The following is a 19,082-nucleotide window of genomic DNA, read 5'->3' as shown; positions in this document are numbered from 1 at the left end:
CAACACTACTTTCTTGAATTTCCACACAGAGGGGCCTTCCATTACCCTGGCTTGTCAGTTCCTTGCCTTCCCCTTCCCCAACCATCTTACAACTTCTCTTCTCCTCCAGCTACCCCACCATCGTCATACCCTAGACCTTGTCATGGCCATCAACTGCAACCTCTCTGTAATTCCAATGTCAAACACCCTCTCCAACCACTTGTCTCTCCTACTCCCCTCTTCTTCTAATCCTAAACCCCAATAATTCTTTTTTTACAAAAAATTTAATGTTTATTTTTGAGAGAGAGAGAGATTCAGAGAGCAAGAGGGGGAGGGGCAGAGAGAGAGGGAGACACAGAAACCAAAGCAGGCTCCAGGCTCTGAGCTGTCAGCACAAAGCCTAACACGGGGCTCAAACTCATGAACCACGAGATCATGACCTGAGCCTAAGTCAGACACTCAACCAATTGAGCCACTTGGGCATCCCTCAACCCCAATGATTCTTTAGCCCACTGACTCTACCACCTTTCCCCTGTCCTTAAACCCTTCATGCTTATTAGATTACCCAGCTTGGATTTATAGGTATTTAGTTATAATCACCCCTTGTATACACGCTCCTCTCTTTGGCAAATCCCAACCCTGGTTAGACACAGCTCTCCCTCTACTCTGCATCTATGTCCTTGCAGCTGAACATGGGAAAGCTCAAGAAATAACTGTTGAATAAATGGATGACTCTGTAATATATTCTAATATATTCTAGGAACAATATTGAATATTCACCTTATTTAATAATAAATGCAAATGCATGAACTCAGGGGAGCTATGAGAAAATGAAACTCCTCGTGCCCAGTCATCTATACTAGGCGTTTCAGTATAGGCCATTTTGCTCAAGATTTCTTAGAATTTCTTTCATTCAGTGGTGTGAATCTACCAGTCAACCATTTCCTTGTAACCGTCATTAGAAAACTTTATGAAATCTTTTCTAAAATTTAGTTTGATATTCTCTCTTCAAGAAACAGCAAACAGTTACTATCTATAAAAGCAAAATACTGCCTTCTGATCAAGTCTACTTGTTGCTACGGTAATAATCTGTATTAACTGAAAGTTCACATGGCAAGATCATTTCCAAAGCTTTTCTGAGAGTGCCTGCAGAACACCACAGCCAGGTTATATAAAATATTTCTCATATAAAAATAAGGTTTATCAAAGTTCACATTATTTTCATAAAAGGAGAAAGCAGACTAACGTACTTTACATACAAACAAGGAAGGTTACATTTTTAAAAGATCATGTTTACAAGAAACAAAGCAGTCAATTTTTGGCAGATCAGGGAAGGTAGTCTAGATGTCTTAAACATGGATTCAACAGCCCAGGACCCAGGATCAAAACCAAGCTGCAAAAGAACAAAAGCAGACCCTTAACCACATCAAAAACAAGAGAAAGGACAAGATGAACAAGAACCTCCTCATTGTCATCCTCTCCTGTAGCTCCTCGTAACTCTTTTGGTCCAACTCACAACTTAAACAAGATGACCTGTTAGTCAAAGACACCCATTTCCAGTTAAAAATAATTCTGTTTTCTCAGACAAATCCAAGCACCCTAATGTTGTGTATACGGGTCTTCAGGTTGTGCCCTAACCAAAGACACTGCATAGGTATTCTTCATCTTTCCAAAGAAATAAAAGGCAAAGAAATATATATACCATAAGGCCATGATTCAAGAGGACTCAGGTTCCAAAAAGGTGTCAGCATAAAGTGGTTCCACTTATTAGGTAGTTTGATAGAACTCAAGACCAAGATGTCACAGGAAAGCGAAGGAAACTATTATGAGTAACTAGCTAAGTCTTCCTTTTCCTCTTAATTTTCTGAGCTCCTAATTTCCCCCTGTGTTTCTGCCAATACAAACAACATCCACTAGTGTGTTTCAATGATGTTCTAAAATCTTTGTCTTTAGGGGCAATTAACACCAGAAAAAGTAGAAAAATTGAGAGAGTCTTTTGGGGCTCCTGGGTGGCTCAGTCAGTTAAACGTCCGACTTTAGCTCGGGTCATGATCTCACGGTTTGTGAGTTGGAGCCCCGCATCAGCCTCTGTGCTGACAGCTCAGAGTGTGGAGCCTGCTTTGGATTCTGTGTCTCCCTCCCCCACCCCACCCCTCTCCTCCTCATGCACTCTCTCTCCCTCTCTCTCTCTCTCTCAAAAATAAACATTAAAAAAAAAAATTTTAAGCTTTTTAATTGTTCTCTGAAGCAATGACAACTACAGTGCCATTAAGAGCTGGGGTGACCATGTGACCCACTTTCTGCCTGTTACCCTCTCCAGTGTCCAGTTTGGAAGATAAACTGTGGCCACTTTATAGCTATGTGAGTTCACCTCAAGGTATCCGTTTCTACACATCTGCACATCTGTGTCACGAAATATGCCGGAACAGGGAACATTTCCCACTCTCTGGACTTCTTGAAACCAAAATAGGACACAGGAAACACATTTGCTCTTTATTGTTGTTGTTAACTGATTCAGTAGCAATCATCCAATATCATTATTTCACCTAGACCTGTAAACTTCTTCATTACCCAGTCCTGTTTACAACTTCACTACTCTTAATACATTTATATTTTAAAAACCTTGATTTCATTTAACAGTAAATTGATTTATTCTCACCCTCTATTATTCAAACCCGCTGGAATGAAAAACTAAAAAGCCATTGTCTCTTGAAACCACGTCTGTGCTCTCTCACACATACACACTCACACAATCTCCTAAAGGTTCAAAACAATCATACTTTCTCCTCTCAATCTGCTAACTACTGGATGAAATTCACTCTCCTAATGTCGGTCAGCACCTATCTCTCATGCTAATACAAAAGGAAAAATCTGTGTTAAGATACCTCCAAAGCAGAAGGAAGAGGGGAGAATCCATAGCCAGATGCAGCTATTTACAAACCTATTTCCCTCCTCCGCTTACTCACCCATGTCCAATGAGTGTAACACAGGCTAAGCTGCGTTGGGAAAGAAACCCCTTTCCTGAGGGAAGTTGATGCTAATCAGACTTCCCCACGTTTGTCTCTATCATTTAACAAACATATGGTTTACATAGTCTCTGAAACAATTTGTATCATGTAATTAGGAAGTTAAATTGCTCAGAAAAAGGCAAATGGAAAAACCACCTTTCCTTGCATGGAGAAGTTTATATGTAGACTTCCTCTGATTGTCTTATATGTGCTCCAAGTTTGCCAGCTGCTCATCAAGGCGGCCTGTTTTGTGCAAGCAGGGCCTCTATCAGGTGCAGCAATCAAATCTATACAAGTCTGTTGCTCTGCCGTGTAAACAGCGATGGGTCTCTCAGTTGAAATCTACTTAAAGTCCTAGTAACCTTTGCTGAGGATTCCATTCTTTAATTTCTTTTTTCTTTTCTTCTTTTTCTTTCTTCTCTTCCCTTCTCTGTCCTGCCCTTCCCTGCCCTTCCTCTCACCAGATAGCTATCAATAGAGAACAGGATCTGGTGGTAAATACATACCTCAATTATTCTCCACTCAGGAAGGCATTCTTTTGTTAAGCAGTTCAAATTGTGTTTGGCCCTACCATATTTAACCTAACAGTGTGGGTTAAAAGATGACATACCTTATCGTGAATAGTGGCTTTCTTAAAAACATGATTGTGAATCACTTTTAACTTTCTGTCCCATCGATTTGTAGGAAGGCTAGGATTTTTCATAATGGCCTCTATTTACTACTTATAAATCAGGACATTTCACAACTGCTACAACAGGCACACATTTTTAAAATACCACAACCACATATATGCATATGCTTTACTGAGTGTAGGATGCCAGACACCAGTCTCAGCATAGGAGTTACTCTGGGGAGGAGGAGGAGGAAGAGGAAGATGGGATGATGGTGGAGATGGTGTAGATGTATCCACAATATTACATTAGGGCTTTTTTGTTTAAAAAGGAATGGTATGACAGTAAAATGGCAAAAAGTTAGCATCTATTATATCTGGATGATGGGTATGTTAGTGTTTGAGAAGAAAAACTTAAAGAATAATAAAGGCATCATGTCCGTGGATGTTTAAGGGTACAGTTGAAGTGACTATGGCACAATGGAATTTTTCTGACCCTACAGACAACTAATTATTTGTAGATGACAACATTGTCTGAAAAAATATAAAGAGTGAATTCAACAAAGTGGTTGTGTTGAGATGGAAAGCAAGCAAGCAAGCAAGCTTTCCTATATATGACTGATAGTTGGTTAGAAAATGTAATAGAAGAAGTCATCTTATTTATAAGAGCCACAAAACCCATAAAACATTTAGGATTAAACCTAACAGGTTTCTGCTACACTTCAGAAGGCCTGAATGGATAGAGAAGTTTGATATTATAGAGGTTTCAATTCTTTCTAAATTAAAATACAACATTATATCTCAAAAAAGTACAAACAGGATATTTTTGGGATGCGGTGAAGGATGGGAACAGCCAAGCTTATCATAAAACGTACAAAAAGAAACACGTAAATACAGTCAGAAGGATTATGGAAAAGAATGAGAGCCATCCAGCCTTATGACATATCAAGAGCATATTGTAAAACTACAGTAATTCAAAGACTGGGCCTGGCGCAGGAATGGGCAGATGGGTTGGTGAAACAGAGCCATGGGTTCACGAACTGACCCAAACACACTGGGAATTTAGGACATGGTAGAGGTGACATTTCAAATCTGTAGGGAATTGACAGGTTAGTCAACAAATAACACTGGAACATCTGAAGAGATATCTGAAAAGAAAAGAGATCTCAATCTCATTCAGTGACCAGGATTATCTCCTTGGACCCAAGCTCTGGGTATATTAAGAGTCTTGAGGAAGAGGTGGTGACAGAACAGGGCCGCCCACATCTCCCCCCACCCCCACCAGGGCATAGACCCATCTGGGCTTGCCTTGTGATTGGAGGTGGGGGGTGCTTTTAAACAAGCAAATACCTTAGAGAGAGTTCCCAACTTAACCTTTATTAGCAAACCCTTTACTTTAAGGGCACAATAAGGAGGATCAGGAATGGGAAATAGGCTAGTTGACGAAGATGGGGCCATGCATATGAAAGGAAAGATGTGATGGGGGAAGTGAGGAGAAGAGCTGGATCATGAAAGGCCAGCTTTCCCACAACCCACTGCTCCTCAGCCATATGACTTGTCTCATATTTGACCATGGTATTGTTCTGGGACTTTCTTTTATAGCCCAAATCTGACAGATGGAAATCAACCAGCACCTCCAATTCTTCCTTTCATAGAAGAGTTAAATTTAAAAGAAAAGATGCTATCAAAGAATTATCCAAAACAACATGATTTTCTGCATACATCAAGATAGTGAAGTTTATTTTTCACCTATGCAGTAGCTTCCCTTCCAGAGACCTTGTTTAAAACATCCACACAGTTGCCCTGTCCTGAAATTCCTTTCACTTGAATCTGCTGGTGCAAGACAAGTGTCTCCTGAGCTAGCCGCTGTCCACATTTTTGTTTTCTCAGACCCTGTGCCTACATGCCAGTGAAACTGCTCCCCAAGGCCAGCATGGCCCAAGCACCCCACCAAATCCAATGACCTGAATTTCACCACTATTTTTGACACTGACGAAATTTGATGATATTGAGGACTACAACATCCTGAAACTCTATCTTCCTCTTCTCATGCCTTTGTGACATCTCTAAGTCATCCTTCTTTTGGGTCATTCTCCAAGATCCTCTCCTAGACCCTTGCTTTTCTCTCCGGATTTATAAAGGCTCCGCCATTCTCCCAGCGTGCTGTTTCACACAACTGGATAACGTCTGGTAAAATCAAAGATTCTCCCTACTTTCCTTTAAGACATGTATAAGAATTCTTCTGTGAAAATTTCCATTGATTTCTCTTCCCCTTCTGAAAACACGATTTCTAAATCCCCATAGCTGATCTTGTGCTTAACTTGAATAAAAATACACCAGGTAACGTATCTGGAATGGAGGCTATTGGTCTACACTGAAATTTATTTTGAGTTAAGGGATTGAAACATTATGTCACATGACTGACATCGATTTCACTAAATTTTAAAGCTTGCTTTTAGGCTAATACAAATGAGATTTTGGTGAAATAATGTACAATTTTAAATGTAGAATGAAGTACAGTATAACAGGTGAGAGTAAAGACTTGACTTAGAACACCTGGTAAGAATCCCAATTCTGGCCCTTACTTCATGATCTTGAGAGCATTACTGATCCTCTTGGTGTTTAGCTTTCTCATCTGTAAAATGGGAATAACAATACCAATTTCCTTGGGTTGTTGTGAGAACTAAGTGATATCATAATATATTTATTACTTATAAATATAAGTCATATTTATTATCTTGTTGCTAGTAAAGATCTTACAACCATGCCTGGCTCACAACCAGTAAATGTTAGCTATTATTTTTAATTTTCTTGACAGACCATGCATTTCAATTGCTTGACATGTTCTTAAAGGCTTGATAATTGCATGCACTTTGCAAATGGGCAAGTAGACTGAGCATAATTTGACCTCAATACCCATCTCAAGAAATTCATAATGTGGCAAGTACTCCAACAAAACAAGGCATGGTATTTATCCAGAAACTGAGTTCAGTCTTACTTATTCAGTTCTCCAAAATAATTCTGAAGACTAACAAACGTGACACGTGCTTCCTATTTCATTGTCAAGAATATAACAAATAGTTTAAGGATCACATTTGCTGGTAAGATAAGGATCTGCTGTGATTCACGGTCACCAAAACACATGGCTAGTCACCCATCCCAGGACTAGAAAGGCCTCATTTCTCTCAGCATGGATCTCCACATTCCACAACCCAGAACCTTGTGCCCAAGGGATGCCCTGAACCCATGGTCCTCGAAAAGAGGAGATGGGCAGGTCCGAGAGGCTGTGAGCACCTTCCTGAAGTTTTCTCTCTGGCATAACTAGAACTAAGCAAGCTCTAAAGAGCAAGTAGGCAGCCTCTTAAGTTGGTAACAGGATTACTAAAATTACTATGTAATCCTCACATTCAGGTTTACTTCTACCGGCTTTCTTGAATGAAAGGAAAGAAATACATTGAATTCTCTTTTTTCAGGCACAAAGTTATACTGTCTGCTAATCGGTTGTGAGGGATGCTGCAAGAAAATCGTTACTAGAGAAGTGTACTTTTTAAGTACAACCACTTATAAAGGAATAAACATAGATTAATGGTTTTCCTTGCCAACTGACATGAACAGAGAGGGAGAGGTACTGAGTTAAACACATGTATTTCTAAGGTCATACATCTGGAGCCATGAATCATGTCTGACCACAGTGTACAACCCTCAGATTAACAATGGCTAAAGGTCTCAAACCATTTTTTAAAACTGTAAAACAATAAAGAAGCAGAAGGGCAAAAACTTAATTTGTGCCAAGATCTTTAGAGAGAAAAACAATTACTAGGAATAAGAATGATACTCAGCATGTATCAGTCATTTAGCAGGGACTACTTGCTGTCTTCTTTATGTGCATTGCCTTCTTACAAATTCCATCAAGAAGATGAACCATTAGACCCATTTTACAGAAGAGAATACTGAGCATCTAAAAGATTAACAGGAACTTTCCCAAGGTCACACGGCCAGGATTTGAGCCCAGTTCTACCCAACCCCAGACATTGATACTGTCAGTCACCATAGCTTTCAACATTGAACAGCAATGTCAACTCTCCCTACAAATTAAGGAAATGATACCCAAATGACTCATGACGTCAGAGGAATAGAGGGTATGTGGGGTGGCCAGAGAAAAAGAAGATGAGAAAATAAGAAACGGGGCCCTCATGTCTTTCCTACCCCATCTCACCATCTTGAATTTAGAGCCTGATGCCACTAGTAGTCAGAAATAACCAGGTTTTATGCTCCAGGAATAAAAGTGCTTTGAATAAGACTGTCTTATGGCCTTTCCCTTAACCAAGATTCTCTTAAAAGTTAATTTCCCGAGGAAGAAATTTATTTTTCAGAGGATGAGAGACAATGTCAGGCGACTTGAGCTTTCTATAATAGGAAAGCCTTCAAAATGGAAAAACTCAAAATGGGGTCAAGCCAGGCCATGACCCTCTCCAAGGAGCCTGTATAGCTTTAAGCCATTGGGCATTCAAACTGCTTGGGAAAAATCAAGTTCTAACTTAAGTCCCTGAACTTGTGGATAATGATCTGGTAGTAATCTATTACAGAAAATTCTTTTTTAAACCCTCAGGATTTGTAATATGTCTTAGAGTTCAAGTTATGTCAATATATGTAACATTTATGGAATCAGGAAATGGAAACCTACTGCCTTAAATGTCTTCAGGAAGGAAATGGTATGAAAAGGAAACTCTCTTCCCTACACTCTGATGCTACATTATCCAGAGGCAGAGGAAAGCTCTCAAATGCAATTTGGTACCAGTTCTAATTTTCTCCTAAGATCAGTAAGGGTGTTTCTCAAAACAAACAAAAAAGGTGCACATTTCTAGGCTATTTTTCCCCAATGACATTACCGGCTGGGGAGAGGTGAAAATATTCTAGAAAAATGAAGTTAAAACATAACGAACATAAAGAAATTGTTTAGAGAGGAAGCTTTGGAGTCAGAGACTCAGATTAGAATCCTGGCTTTGCTGAGAGGCCTTGAAAAAGAGACTCTCTCTCCCTGCCTCAGTGTCCACAGCCATAAAGTGGAGTTGCTATAGCAACTCAATGGTATGTTGCATATGCACTCTGAGCACTGTACATGCTCAATAATACAGGTTCTTGTCATCATCACCTTGTCATCTATGATAACTCATCTAACTGTAGGGAATACCTGAAAACATCATGGCTGGATCATTTGTGGGTAGAGAACTGAGGATAAGAAGGAAAACACAAATCAGAACATGACTACACTTATTACACTTTCTTGTTATAGATAACAAGACTATACTAGATTTCTGCATTCTATTGGTGTTGTGCCGGACACCAAGACCTGGCCCATGTATGTGTGTGCTTCAAACGTGCTGGAGGACACATCTGGGCTGGTGGGAATAAAAAGGTACTACCAACAAGATACTCACGTGAACCACAGTTGGGTGACTAGCTCCAGCCAAAAGAAAGTGGGTTCTAAATCTCCAATCACATCTGGCTTCTTTGAACTAATGCCCCAGCCCCTTCCTGCATTTATCTGAAAGGAAGGCATTGGTTCTTTTGTAGAGCTCTTCCTATTTCCAGAACTACATGTATGGTAGTGTTCTGTCGAAAAATGATTTCCTAGTTGTGGCTGGAACTGTCTGTCATCTAATCAGCTGTCAGCCTCCCCTGCTTGTCTACTGTGTCCCACTATGCCCAGCCGCAGTGGGTGCAGTGTGGGGGAACCTAAACAATCATGGCTCTCCTGTGCCATGAATGAGTCACTGAGGTGCCCCTGAATTCCAGTGAGCTTTAATAGTATTTCTTTCTTTCCTTATCTGTTTTTATTTTTTTTGGGGGGGGGGAGGTGGGTGGAGAGAGAGACTGAGACAGATCATGAGCTGGAAAGGGGCAGAGAGAGAGGGAGACACAGAATCCAAAGCAGGCTCCAGGCTCCGAGATGTCAGGACAGAGCCCAACGCAGGGCTCGAACTCACAGACTGCAAGTTCATGACCTGAGCTGAAGTCAGACGCTTAAATGACTAAGCCACCAAGGCACCACCTCTTTCTCTAAAATCAAATAAATAAATAAATAAATATCCATAATAAAGTAGAATACAAAAATCACATCTTTTAAAAACAAAGGAGAATTCAAAGCAATTTTAGTTTGGGGATGGAATGCAGGGGTCTGCCCATTGAGTGATGCATTCACTCAAACTGTTTATATTAATACAATCGGTTCCAATTTAACAGATATCTATAAATGATCATTATGGGGCAAGGGCTGGGCTATGCACTGAGGATACAGAGGTCAACAAGACAGACATGAACACAGTAGTATGAATGTTACCACAGAGAAAGTACAGGGTTTTATGGGACTATAAAGCAGCAGAACTGAACCCACTCAGGAGGACTGGATCAGAACTCCTAGGGGCTGTGACAATTAACTGAAGACCTAAAGAATAAAAAGGGATTTGCCTAGAAAAGGCTTGGGTGGAGTGGATCAGTGGGGCAGGAGATAATTCAGGCAAAGAAAGAAACACGTGCCAGGTCCTGTTGGCTAGAAAGGTAGATCAGTGAGGCTAAGTAGAAGGTAAGGCCATAGAGGGGCCATCTGCAAGGGCTGAACTGAGTACATGTCTTTTAAAAACCATGTAGTCTATAAAAAAATAAATGAAAAAATAAGCAGCACACTCTGACTGTGGACGGAGGATGTGGTATCACTCCAGTTAGGTGTATCTCACAGGCAAATTCAAGATGGCTCCACAAGGCAGTAGCCGTGTGAGAGGAGAAAAGCAATTTCNAGCTGGAAAGGGGCAGAGAGAGAGGGAGACACAGAATCCAAAGCAGGCTCCAGGCTCCGAGATGTCAGGACAGAGCCCAACGCAGGGCTCGAACTCACAGACTGCAAGTTCATGACCTGAGCTGAAGTCAGACGCTTAAATGACTAAGCCACCAAGGCACCACCTCTTTCTCTAAAATCAAATAAATAAATAAATAAATATCCATAATAAAGTAGAATACAAAAATCACATCTTTTAAAAACAAAGGAGAATTCAAAGCAATTTTAGTTTGGGGATGGAATGCAGGGGTCTGCCCATTGAGTGATGCATTCACTCAAACTGTTTATATTAATACAATCGGTTCCAATTTAACAGATATCTATAAATGATCATTATGGGGCAAGGGCTGGGCTATGCACTGAGGATACAGAGGTCAACAAGACAGACATGAACACAGTAGTATGAATGTTACCACAGAGAAAGTACAGGGTTTTATGGGACTATAAAGCAGCAGAACTGAACCCACTCAGGAGGACTGGATCAGAACTCCTAGGGGCTGTGACAATTAACTGAAGACCTAAAGAATAAAAAGGGATTTGCCTAGAAAAGGCTTGGGTGGAGTGGATCAGTGGGGCAGGAGATAATTCAGGCAAAGAAAGAAACACGTGCCAGGTCCTGTTGGCTAGAAAGGTAGATCAGTGAGGCTAAGTAGAAGGTAAGGCCATAGAGGGGCCATCTGCAAGGGCTGAACTGAGTACATGTCTTTTAAAAACCATGTAGTCTATAAAAAAATAAATGAAAAAATAAGCAGCACACTCTGACTGTGGACGGAGGATGTGGTATCACTCCAGTTAGGTGTATCTCACAGGCGAATTCAAGATGGCTTCACAAGGCAGTAGCCGTGTGAGAGGAGAAAAGCAATTTTATGGCCTGCTTAAGAGGTCAGTGTTGGCTGGACAGGGGAGCACAATGTAGACAAGGGGCCAAAGCACTCTCTTGGATTTATTGAGGAGCACCTGATGCATGGAGGTGGCTTTGACAAAGGAGGGGAGAAGCTCTGGACAAGGAACAGATTTGAGAGAGAAGATGTGGATGAAGGTAACCTATGAGTCCTCGAAAGAGAGGTGCTCAAGTCAGGTGACTCTGATGATATTCCAAAATTATGAGACATGGCATCATTGGCCAATGTTTAAAAAAAAAAAAGGTGTGTTCTAGAACTGGCTTAACACATTATAGCACATTTATTCATTATCTGATTATAATCACAACTCAACAGTGGTGATGGTCTGGGGCAATGTAGAGAGTTGAACTGTGTCCTCGACAAGTCTAGCCCCTGGGACCTGTTCATGTGACCTTATTTAGAAGTAAGGTCTTTGCAGATATAATCAAGTTAGTGTGAGATCATCCTGGAGCAGAATGGGCCCTAAATCCAGTAACTGGTGTCCTTATAAGGAAAGAGATATTTCGAGACACACTGAGACATGGAGAGAAGGCCATATGAAGACAGAGGCAGAGACTGAAGTTACACTATTGTAAGCCAAGCAATCGCAAGGGCCACCAGGAGCTGCAGGAGGTGAGGGGGGATTCTATGCAGAGACTTCAGAGGGAGCAAGGCCCTGCGAGTATTTTTATTTTGGACCACTGACCCCAGAACTGTGACATGATCCATTCCTATGGTCTTAGGCCATGCATTTTGTGACACTTTGCTATAGCAGCTGATAAAAACAAACAGAAGGGGGAATCGGCATTTTGTTTCAGAAGAAACTGGGAGCCTGAAGCCAGATATAAAGCACTGAATGAGAATGAGGTTGTTAACTACCTTACAAAATCAGGCTTATGAGAATTTGAACCTGTTTAGGTCTTAAGATTCAGCTTTTACATTTCAAAACTGGAGACTACAGTTACTTGGTCCCGAAGGTTGTTCACAGGTATAGTCTATACACTGTAGTGGATCATTATAAATAAGTTATTATGAGGCACAAATAAGTTATTATTCATTAATCTGTGAGTACAACAGGGCAAGCCATTGCTTTCTTACAATATTCTTGTCACTGCTGCATCAGGTCTCATAGGTTTGCACATTCACTACTCTGAAGGCGGTGCTGGCTGACAATCCGCCATGACTGTGGTACAGTAGTTCCCCGCTGGGGGCAATTTGGTGCCCCAGGGACGTACCACCATGTCTGAAGACCTTTGTGGTTGTCACCACTGGGAAGACGGTGCTACTAGTGAGGGGCCAGGGATGCTGTTAAAACAGCCTACAAAGCAGAGCAGCCCCCACGACAAGGAACTGTCCGGCCTCATCAGTGCCAACTTGACAACTCCGCTCTAGAAGTACCCACACACCCTGCAGTCAAAGCTTCAACTACCAAAGAGTTCACTTTCTCATCCAGAAGAGTATAACTGGTCACGTATCCTGCAGAAATCTGGTAGAACAGACTACTAATGCAGTGACCTACAAACAGCCCAGGGTTAATGGAGATTTTAAACTTCCTCTGATATTCTGTTTTTAATGTTTGTTTATTTTTGAGAGAGAGAGTACAAGCAGGGGAGGGGCAGAGAGAGAGGGAGACAGAGAATCCCAAGCACGCTCCGTGCTGTCAGCGCAGGGACGGATGTGGGGCTCAAATCCATGAACCGCAAAATCATGACCTGAGCCGAAATCAAGAATCGGATGCTTAACCCACTAAGCCACCCAGGCACCCCATAAACTTCCTCTGCTATGCTAAAAAAGATGAAAATCCCTGACCTAGAAGACAGCCCCACGGTCACTAAGCGCTCTGCAAGCACCAGCACTAACAGCGCAGCGTGAAGCAGAGGCGGCCACACACCTAGCAGGCTGTGGAACGAGCTCAGCATAAACCATCTGCCAGACTGGGTCGGAGGAGGAAGAGTAACCGCCCTCCCAAGCGGGCTCCCCCGGTAGCCAGCAGCCTCCCTGAAGCTGAAACCCACTGGAACCCCAGCAGCTGCGCCCCTTGGCTGAACCCTGGAATCACAATTAGGCAGTGGGTGGCTGCATCGGTCCTACAGAGCTGGCACAGGTAATTATCCTTATCTGTACCTTGTAGCCAAGCCTAAATTACCGCCTTCTTCAAAGCTGTCGTATCTCCTTGGCTGCTGCGTCTGGCATGCGAAGCATTTGCACTTGCTTCCTTGAAGCAACAGTGTAAATACGGCTGCACATACTGTACATTTTTAATCAAGCCTGTTTATCAAGTCTCTGTGGTCTGCTTGTCACCCTCACCAGGTATTTGGGTCATAAACAACTTGAGCCTCCAATGCTATTCTCCTTATCAAGAGCACCTTAGAAATATGATGAGCTAACTGGTAAGGGCAAAAGGAATCTCAGCTTGCGTAAAGGCGAAGTTAGCTACCAAGGTTCGCCTCTTCCCTGGTGATGAAGATTTTGTTCTTCCATTTACTAATAATACAAGTTTGAACATACCTGAGCAAATAAACATGAGAAAGCTAGGAAAGCAACATTCCTTATGCAGTAATGGCAAACTCTGCTGTAGAGGGCAAAGGACACTGCTAAGTAGAACAGTACATACATTAATTCTTAAATTCAAAGGTCTGCCTTTATTGGGTAGTTCTATTCAAGTTCAAGAATAAAAGTTGTATTATACTGGTTTATTTTTTTTTAATATGTTTATTCATTTTTGACAGACAGAGACAGAGCATAAGCAGGGGAGGGGCAGAGAGAGAGGGAGACAGAGCATCTGAAGCAGGCTCTGAGCTGTCAGCACAGAGCCTGAGGCAGGGCTCAAACCCATGAACTGCTAGATCATGACCTGAGCCGAAGTTGGGCACTCAACCGACTGAGCCACCAAGGTGCCTCTTTTTCTTTAAAAAAAAAAAAAAAAATTTTTTTTTAAATGTTTGTACTATACTGGTTTAAATACCCTTAATGTTTTCATCAAGTCACTGAAGACATCATTATCAAAGCTACATTTATATTTAAAATTGGCTTTGTACTGTCAATGTATATTTTATCATTAAAATGAAAAGATTAGCTAGAGCTTTTGGTCCATTGAGACAGAACAAATATTTCAAAAGGTGGAAGATGTTAAAAGTCCAGAGGAATGGCATTTAAAGAGTCATATATAACTACTTTCCCCTAAAAACAACATATCTCAAAGAAAGCCCAAAGAAACATGCCATCTCAGAGAGGATACCAATAAAACCTAAAAATCCAAAATTATAATCCCTCTCCAATTTTTATTTATAAAAACTTACTTAGCTATTGGAACTATTTAAACTGCCCCAGGTAAGAGAAATCATTTCTTCTTGAAGTTATGGAAACACTATTTTCCTAAATATGAAAAACAGTTCTCAGCATCTTCATGTATTTGTCATAGTCATATGATGGTTCTTCATAGTCTTCACCTCAGCTAGACAGCCGAGCAAGTGAGATAATTCATAATGCAGTCTGATTAAAAGAAGCAAAAAGAAAAGCTCAAACTGTTTTCATTTAGTTTGAATTTTCAAGCTAAAATGTCAGCAACTCAGAAGTAGGACTTAACTATCTCATGATAAATCTGTACATTTTATGTACTTATCATGATTTCTCTTCTTCACCTCATCTGAACTGGACCCCATGAACTGCCCGTACTCCTATTATATGCCAGTAATTCAGCCCACCATCATGGTCTTCCTATGTGGAAATACACCACAGACGTACGTTTTTTCCTCTAAGTTCATATTCTAGAAAAGATAGAACATTTTTGAAGGACCAGTAGAAAAATACTTTACAATCCTCCATGCATGGAGTATGCTTGATGAAGAATGTTCCCTAAAGACAGAGCTGAGGGGAGTGGGTGGGTGTGTGTTTTAAGTAGGGATAGTTAGAACAAAGTGTAAAAAAAAAAAAGATTTGTACAGTATACCTCCTGGACGTCTTCCTATAACGGAACATGAATATACAACCAGAAGTCAAAGAAAGAAGGAACTCTCTGCCAAACGATTTACTTTAGTCCCTTCAGACGGAAGTACTGGTGTAGTGTTGTCATTTTCCCAGGCACAGGGAGACTTTCTAGACCAGCAACCAATAAGAGCAGTGCATTCAAACTAAGTTACAAACACTACAGTTGCATCCCAGCTTGTTCTGAACTGGGGCTATTTTGATCTGTTTTATACAACGGTTCTGTGGCAGAAGTTTGAAAAAAGCTGATGGGGAAGAGTAAGAGTGCTCCCTCCCCAGGGACGTTGTGAGAATCCAGTGATATAAATGTGTAAAATGCTCCGAAGAGTGGCTTGCATGCTGCAAAAGCTCAATGGAGGTTGGCTGGGATGATGACGTTGACAGTGATTTGAGTCTTAACTTTGGGTGTCATTTAAAGAAAATAAAACGAGGTTTCATTCATGGGTCCACCAGTAGAAACTATACGGCTAACATCACAAGCTTTTAAAGGATGATCGCCCCTAAAAGACACGTGAATTACAGAGCCTTAACACTGGAAGTACAGCCAGCAACCTCACAAACAGGCTTACCTCTTCTTCTTGGTGATAATGAGCACATCATTAAAGAGGAAGAAGTAGACTTGCTGTTTAGATGTCCTTCTTGAGAAGAGTACAGTGTCTTCCACATAAGCTGTCAATTCACCTCTTTTCACCAGCCACCGGGAAGAGGAGACTAGAGGAAAGGGCTGCAGAACGAGAAAAACTCGTGTATGAAGCCAAATTAAAGTCCTTTTAAGATTATGGAAGGGAAAATAAAATCTCACATAGAAACAATACATATAATGGTATACACCATTATTTGATGAGTATATAATAGTGAAATATATTAGAGAAGTACAGTACATTCTTCAAGAGAAAATTAAAAAAGAACGTTTTCCAATATTTAAAAAAACTATTAACTCACCTATATAATAACTAAAACTGAATGAAAAAGTATTATTGACTTAGCCAAAAATTACTATCCTTCCATAAACTCTCACCTGAAAAGGAAGTCTGACAAGGAGTCCCTTAAAACTGAAAAGCCTCGGGGCGCCTGGGTGGCTTAGTCGGTTAAGCATCTGACTTTCACTTAGGTCATGATCTCGCGGTTCGTGGGTTCGAGCCCTGCGTCGGGCTCTGTGCTGACTGCCAGCTCAGAGCCTGGAGCCTGTTTCAGTCTGTGACTCCCTCTCTCTCTGACCCTCTCCTGCTCAGGCTCTCTCTCTCTCTCTAGAAATAAATAAAAAAAAAAACCTTAAAAAAAAAAATTAAACTGAAAAGCCTCAAATTGAAATCTATCAATATCAACTGCAGTTAAGTATCACAAGTCAGAATCTGAATATATGATTATTATAGTTAACAAGAAACAAAAAAGGTCTGCATTCATTCTATGAACTAAAAAGACTTTAGTTCTGGGTGGCGCCTGGGTGGCTCAGCTGGTTGAGCATCCAACTTCGACACCAGACATGATTTCATGGCTCATGGGTTCGAGCCCTGCATCGGGCTTTGCACTGGACAGCTCAGAGCCTGCTTCAGATTCTCTGTCTCCCTCTCTTACTCTCTCCCCTTCCCCAGCTCATGTTCTCCCTCTCTCTCCCTCTCCCTCTCTCTCTCTCTCTCTTTCTCTCCCTCCCCTCTCCTTCCCCCCACCCTCCCCCTGTCAAATAAAAAAATTCTTTTAAATAAAGGAACTTTATTCAAGGGGCACCTGGGTGGCTCAGTTGGTTAAGTGTCTAACTTTGGCTCAGGTCATGATCTCACGGTCTGTAGTTCAAGCCCCAGGTCAGGCTCTGTGCTGACAGCTCAGACCCTAGAGCCTGCTTCCAATTCTGTGCCTCCCTCTCTCTCTCTGCCCCTCCCACACTCGTACTTTGTCTTTCTCTCTCTCTGTCTCTCTCTCTCAAAAATAAACATGAAAAAAATTCAAAAACAAAAGATGAAAAGGAAAAACTCCCCACAAACTACATTTTGTCTACTTAGCCATCCATATTCTGGAGAACACCGGTTCTTAAGTTTATAGCAGTTTTCCTCACGGAAATTCATCCCTGAAGGCATCATGCCACTTTCTGGCTGTGAAAACAATGCTCTTCCAAAACAATCCATCTTAATCTCATAGAACAGGCTCTATCCAAGGAATTACATACTGCTTTTTCTTTATCCAGCACCTAGTTTCCAACTGGAAAACTCTCAAAACCACAGAATAATTCTTAGCCTTGGGTGCTTTTTTTTTTTTTCCTTCTTAAAGTTACCAGAAATGCTTACTGCCAAAAATCTGATTTAAAAAAAACTGTATCTATAGAATAAGCAAGAGTTCTTGGACACACAAAACATAACTGTAGTAGTATGGTCCAACCAAATGTCATCCTTTTCAGGGAACAGTGATTAAAAACAGCTAGAGGAAATTGAAGATGCTAGAGAGGAAATAAGAAAGCTAAGAAAGGATTTCATACACTTTTTTTTTTTTTACTTTTATAAAGGGACTTTCATAAGAAGGTTGCTCATCAATTATATACTATTTTCCTAAAGGTTTAAAAGGAAGATGAAAGATTATGGCTGACCTCAAACTTTCAAAGCTGGCTATAAAGGCAAGCTCATGGAGTTTCCAGCCCCCAAATTTCAAATCCAATGATCATCCAACTGGGATGGCTGAGACTTAAAAGGCCGAAGACGGACAGAGCGATGCTTAGATAACTCTGGAGGACCCCGCCAGCACATTCAAGAGGTCACCACAAGGGATGGCGTGTCGGTTTGGTCCCAGGAAGGGTTGCAATTACTGTGAGCACAGTCCCATCGTGCTATTTTGTGTCACCCTACAGGATAAATCAAGGACACTGTTGTGGTTACGTTCCAGTGTGCATGCCACCCTACAACTGTTCTTGGTTCAGGAGATGGGAGAAGCAAGTTTTTTCAACTGCATCGTTTTAAAATAGATTGATTTTTATGGATTCCTCATATTCCACTAGGCAAAAATAAATTTCTAATAAGGATCTAAAATCCACAGTGGCTTTCAAGAGGTCAATTATTTTTTTGGAAAATAAACGTTATGTTTTTTGTTCTATAAATGNTTTCTAATAAGGATCTAAAATCCACAGTGGCTTTCAAGAGGTCAATTATTTTTTTGGAAAATAAACGTTATAAATGTTTTTTGTTCTATAAATATTATAAATGTTTTCTGTTTCAAAATTTATTGTTAGAAGATTAAACTCAGGTAGTCTTTTTTAAAAAAATTTTTAATGTTTACTTATTTTTTGGAGAGAGGGAGACAGAGACAGAGAGTGTGAGACGGGAAGGGGCAGAAAGGGAGGGAGACACAGAATCTGAAGCAAGCGCCAGGCTGTGAGCTGTCAGCACGGAGCCCAACGCGGGGCTCAAACTCATGAACCGCAAGATCATGACCTGAGCCTAAGTCAGATGCTTACGGACTGAGCCACCCAGCCGACCCTCAAAAAAATTTTTACAGGAAGAAAGTATTTAAATGATCCAAAGAAAAGAATCCAAACAATCCAAAGTCAGAATAAATGAGGTCCTCTAGTTAAGAACTCTGACCAGAACCAACATTGGAAAAGAAATTCATGAATAAAAAGATATCCTTAAAACTACTGAAAAAATTCCTATGGAGAAAAGACTTTCCATTCTTTTTTTGGGTTAAGCAGCATCCCAGAAAAGTAGTCTCAACATAAAATTTAACTAATTTTTTGGGCCTAAGACACAAAGAGCTGCTCAAGAATGATTTTTTTTTTTTTAGTTGAGATAAAATTAATCATTTAACCA

At 40.8% G+C, this 19,082-nt stretch overlaps 1 protein-coding gene across 1 annotated transcript in view; it reads right to left on the bottom strand.

The window, feature by feature from the left end:
- ARHGEF26 (Rho guanine nucleotide exchange factor 26) overlaps nt 1–19,082 on the bottom strand; it is a 123,685-nt gene that overhangs the window by 14,995 nt on the left and 89,608 nt on the right. Inside the window, exon 10 of the mRNA XM_077750130.1 lies at nt 15,864–16,018. Within this exon, the coding sequence (XP_077606256.1) occupies nt 15,864–16,018 (155 nt within the window). The remainder of the gene's footprint in view (nt 1–15,863; nt 16,019–19,082) is intronic.

The sequence above is a fragment of the Crocuta crocuta genome, unplaced genomic scaffold (assembly GCF_008692635.1).
Source record: "Crocuta crocuta isolate KB4526 unplaced genomic scaffold, BGI_CrCroc_1.0 scaffold19, whole genome shotgun sequence".
Taxonomy (NCBI): Eukaryota; Metazoa; Chordata; class Mammalia; order Carnivora; family Hyaenidae; genus Crocuta; species Crocuta crocuta.
Note: the sequence above shows the minus strand (reverse complement) of the source record. Positions and strands in the feature narration are given on the sequence as shown.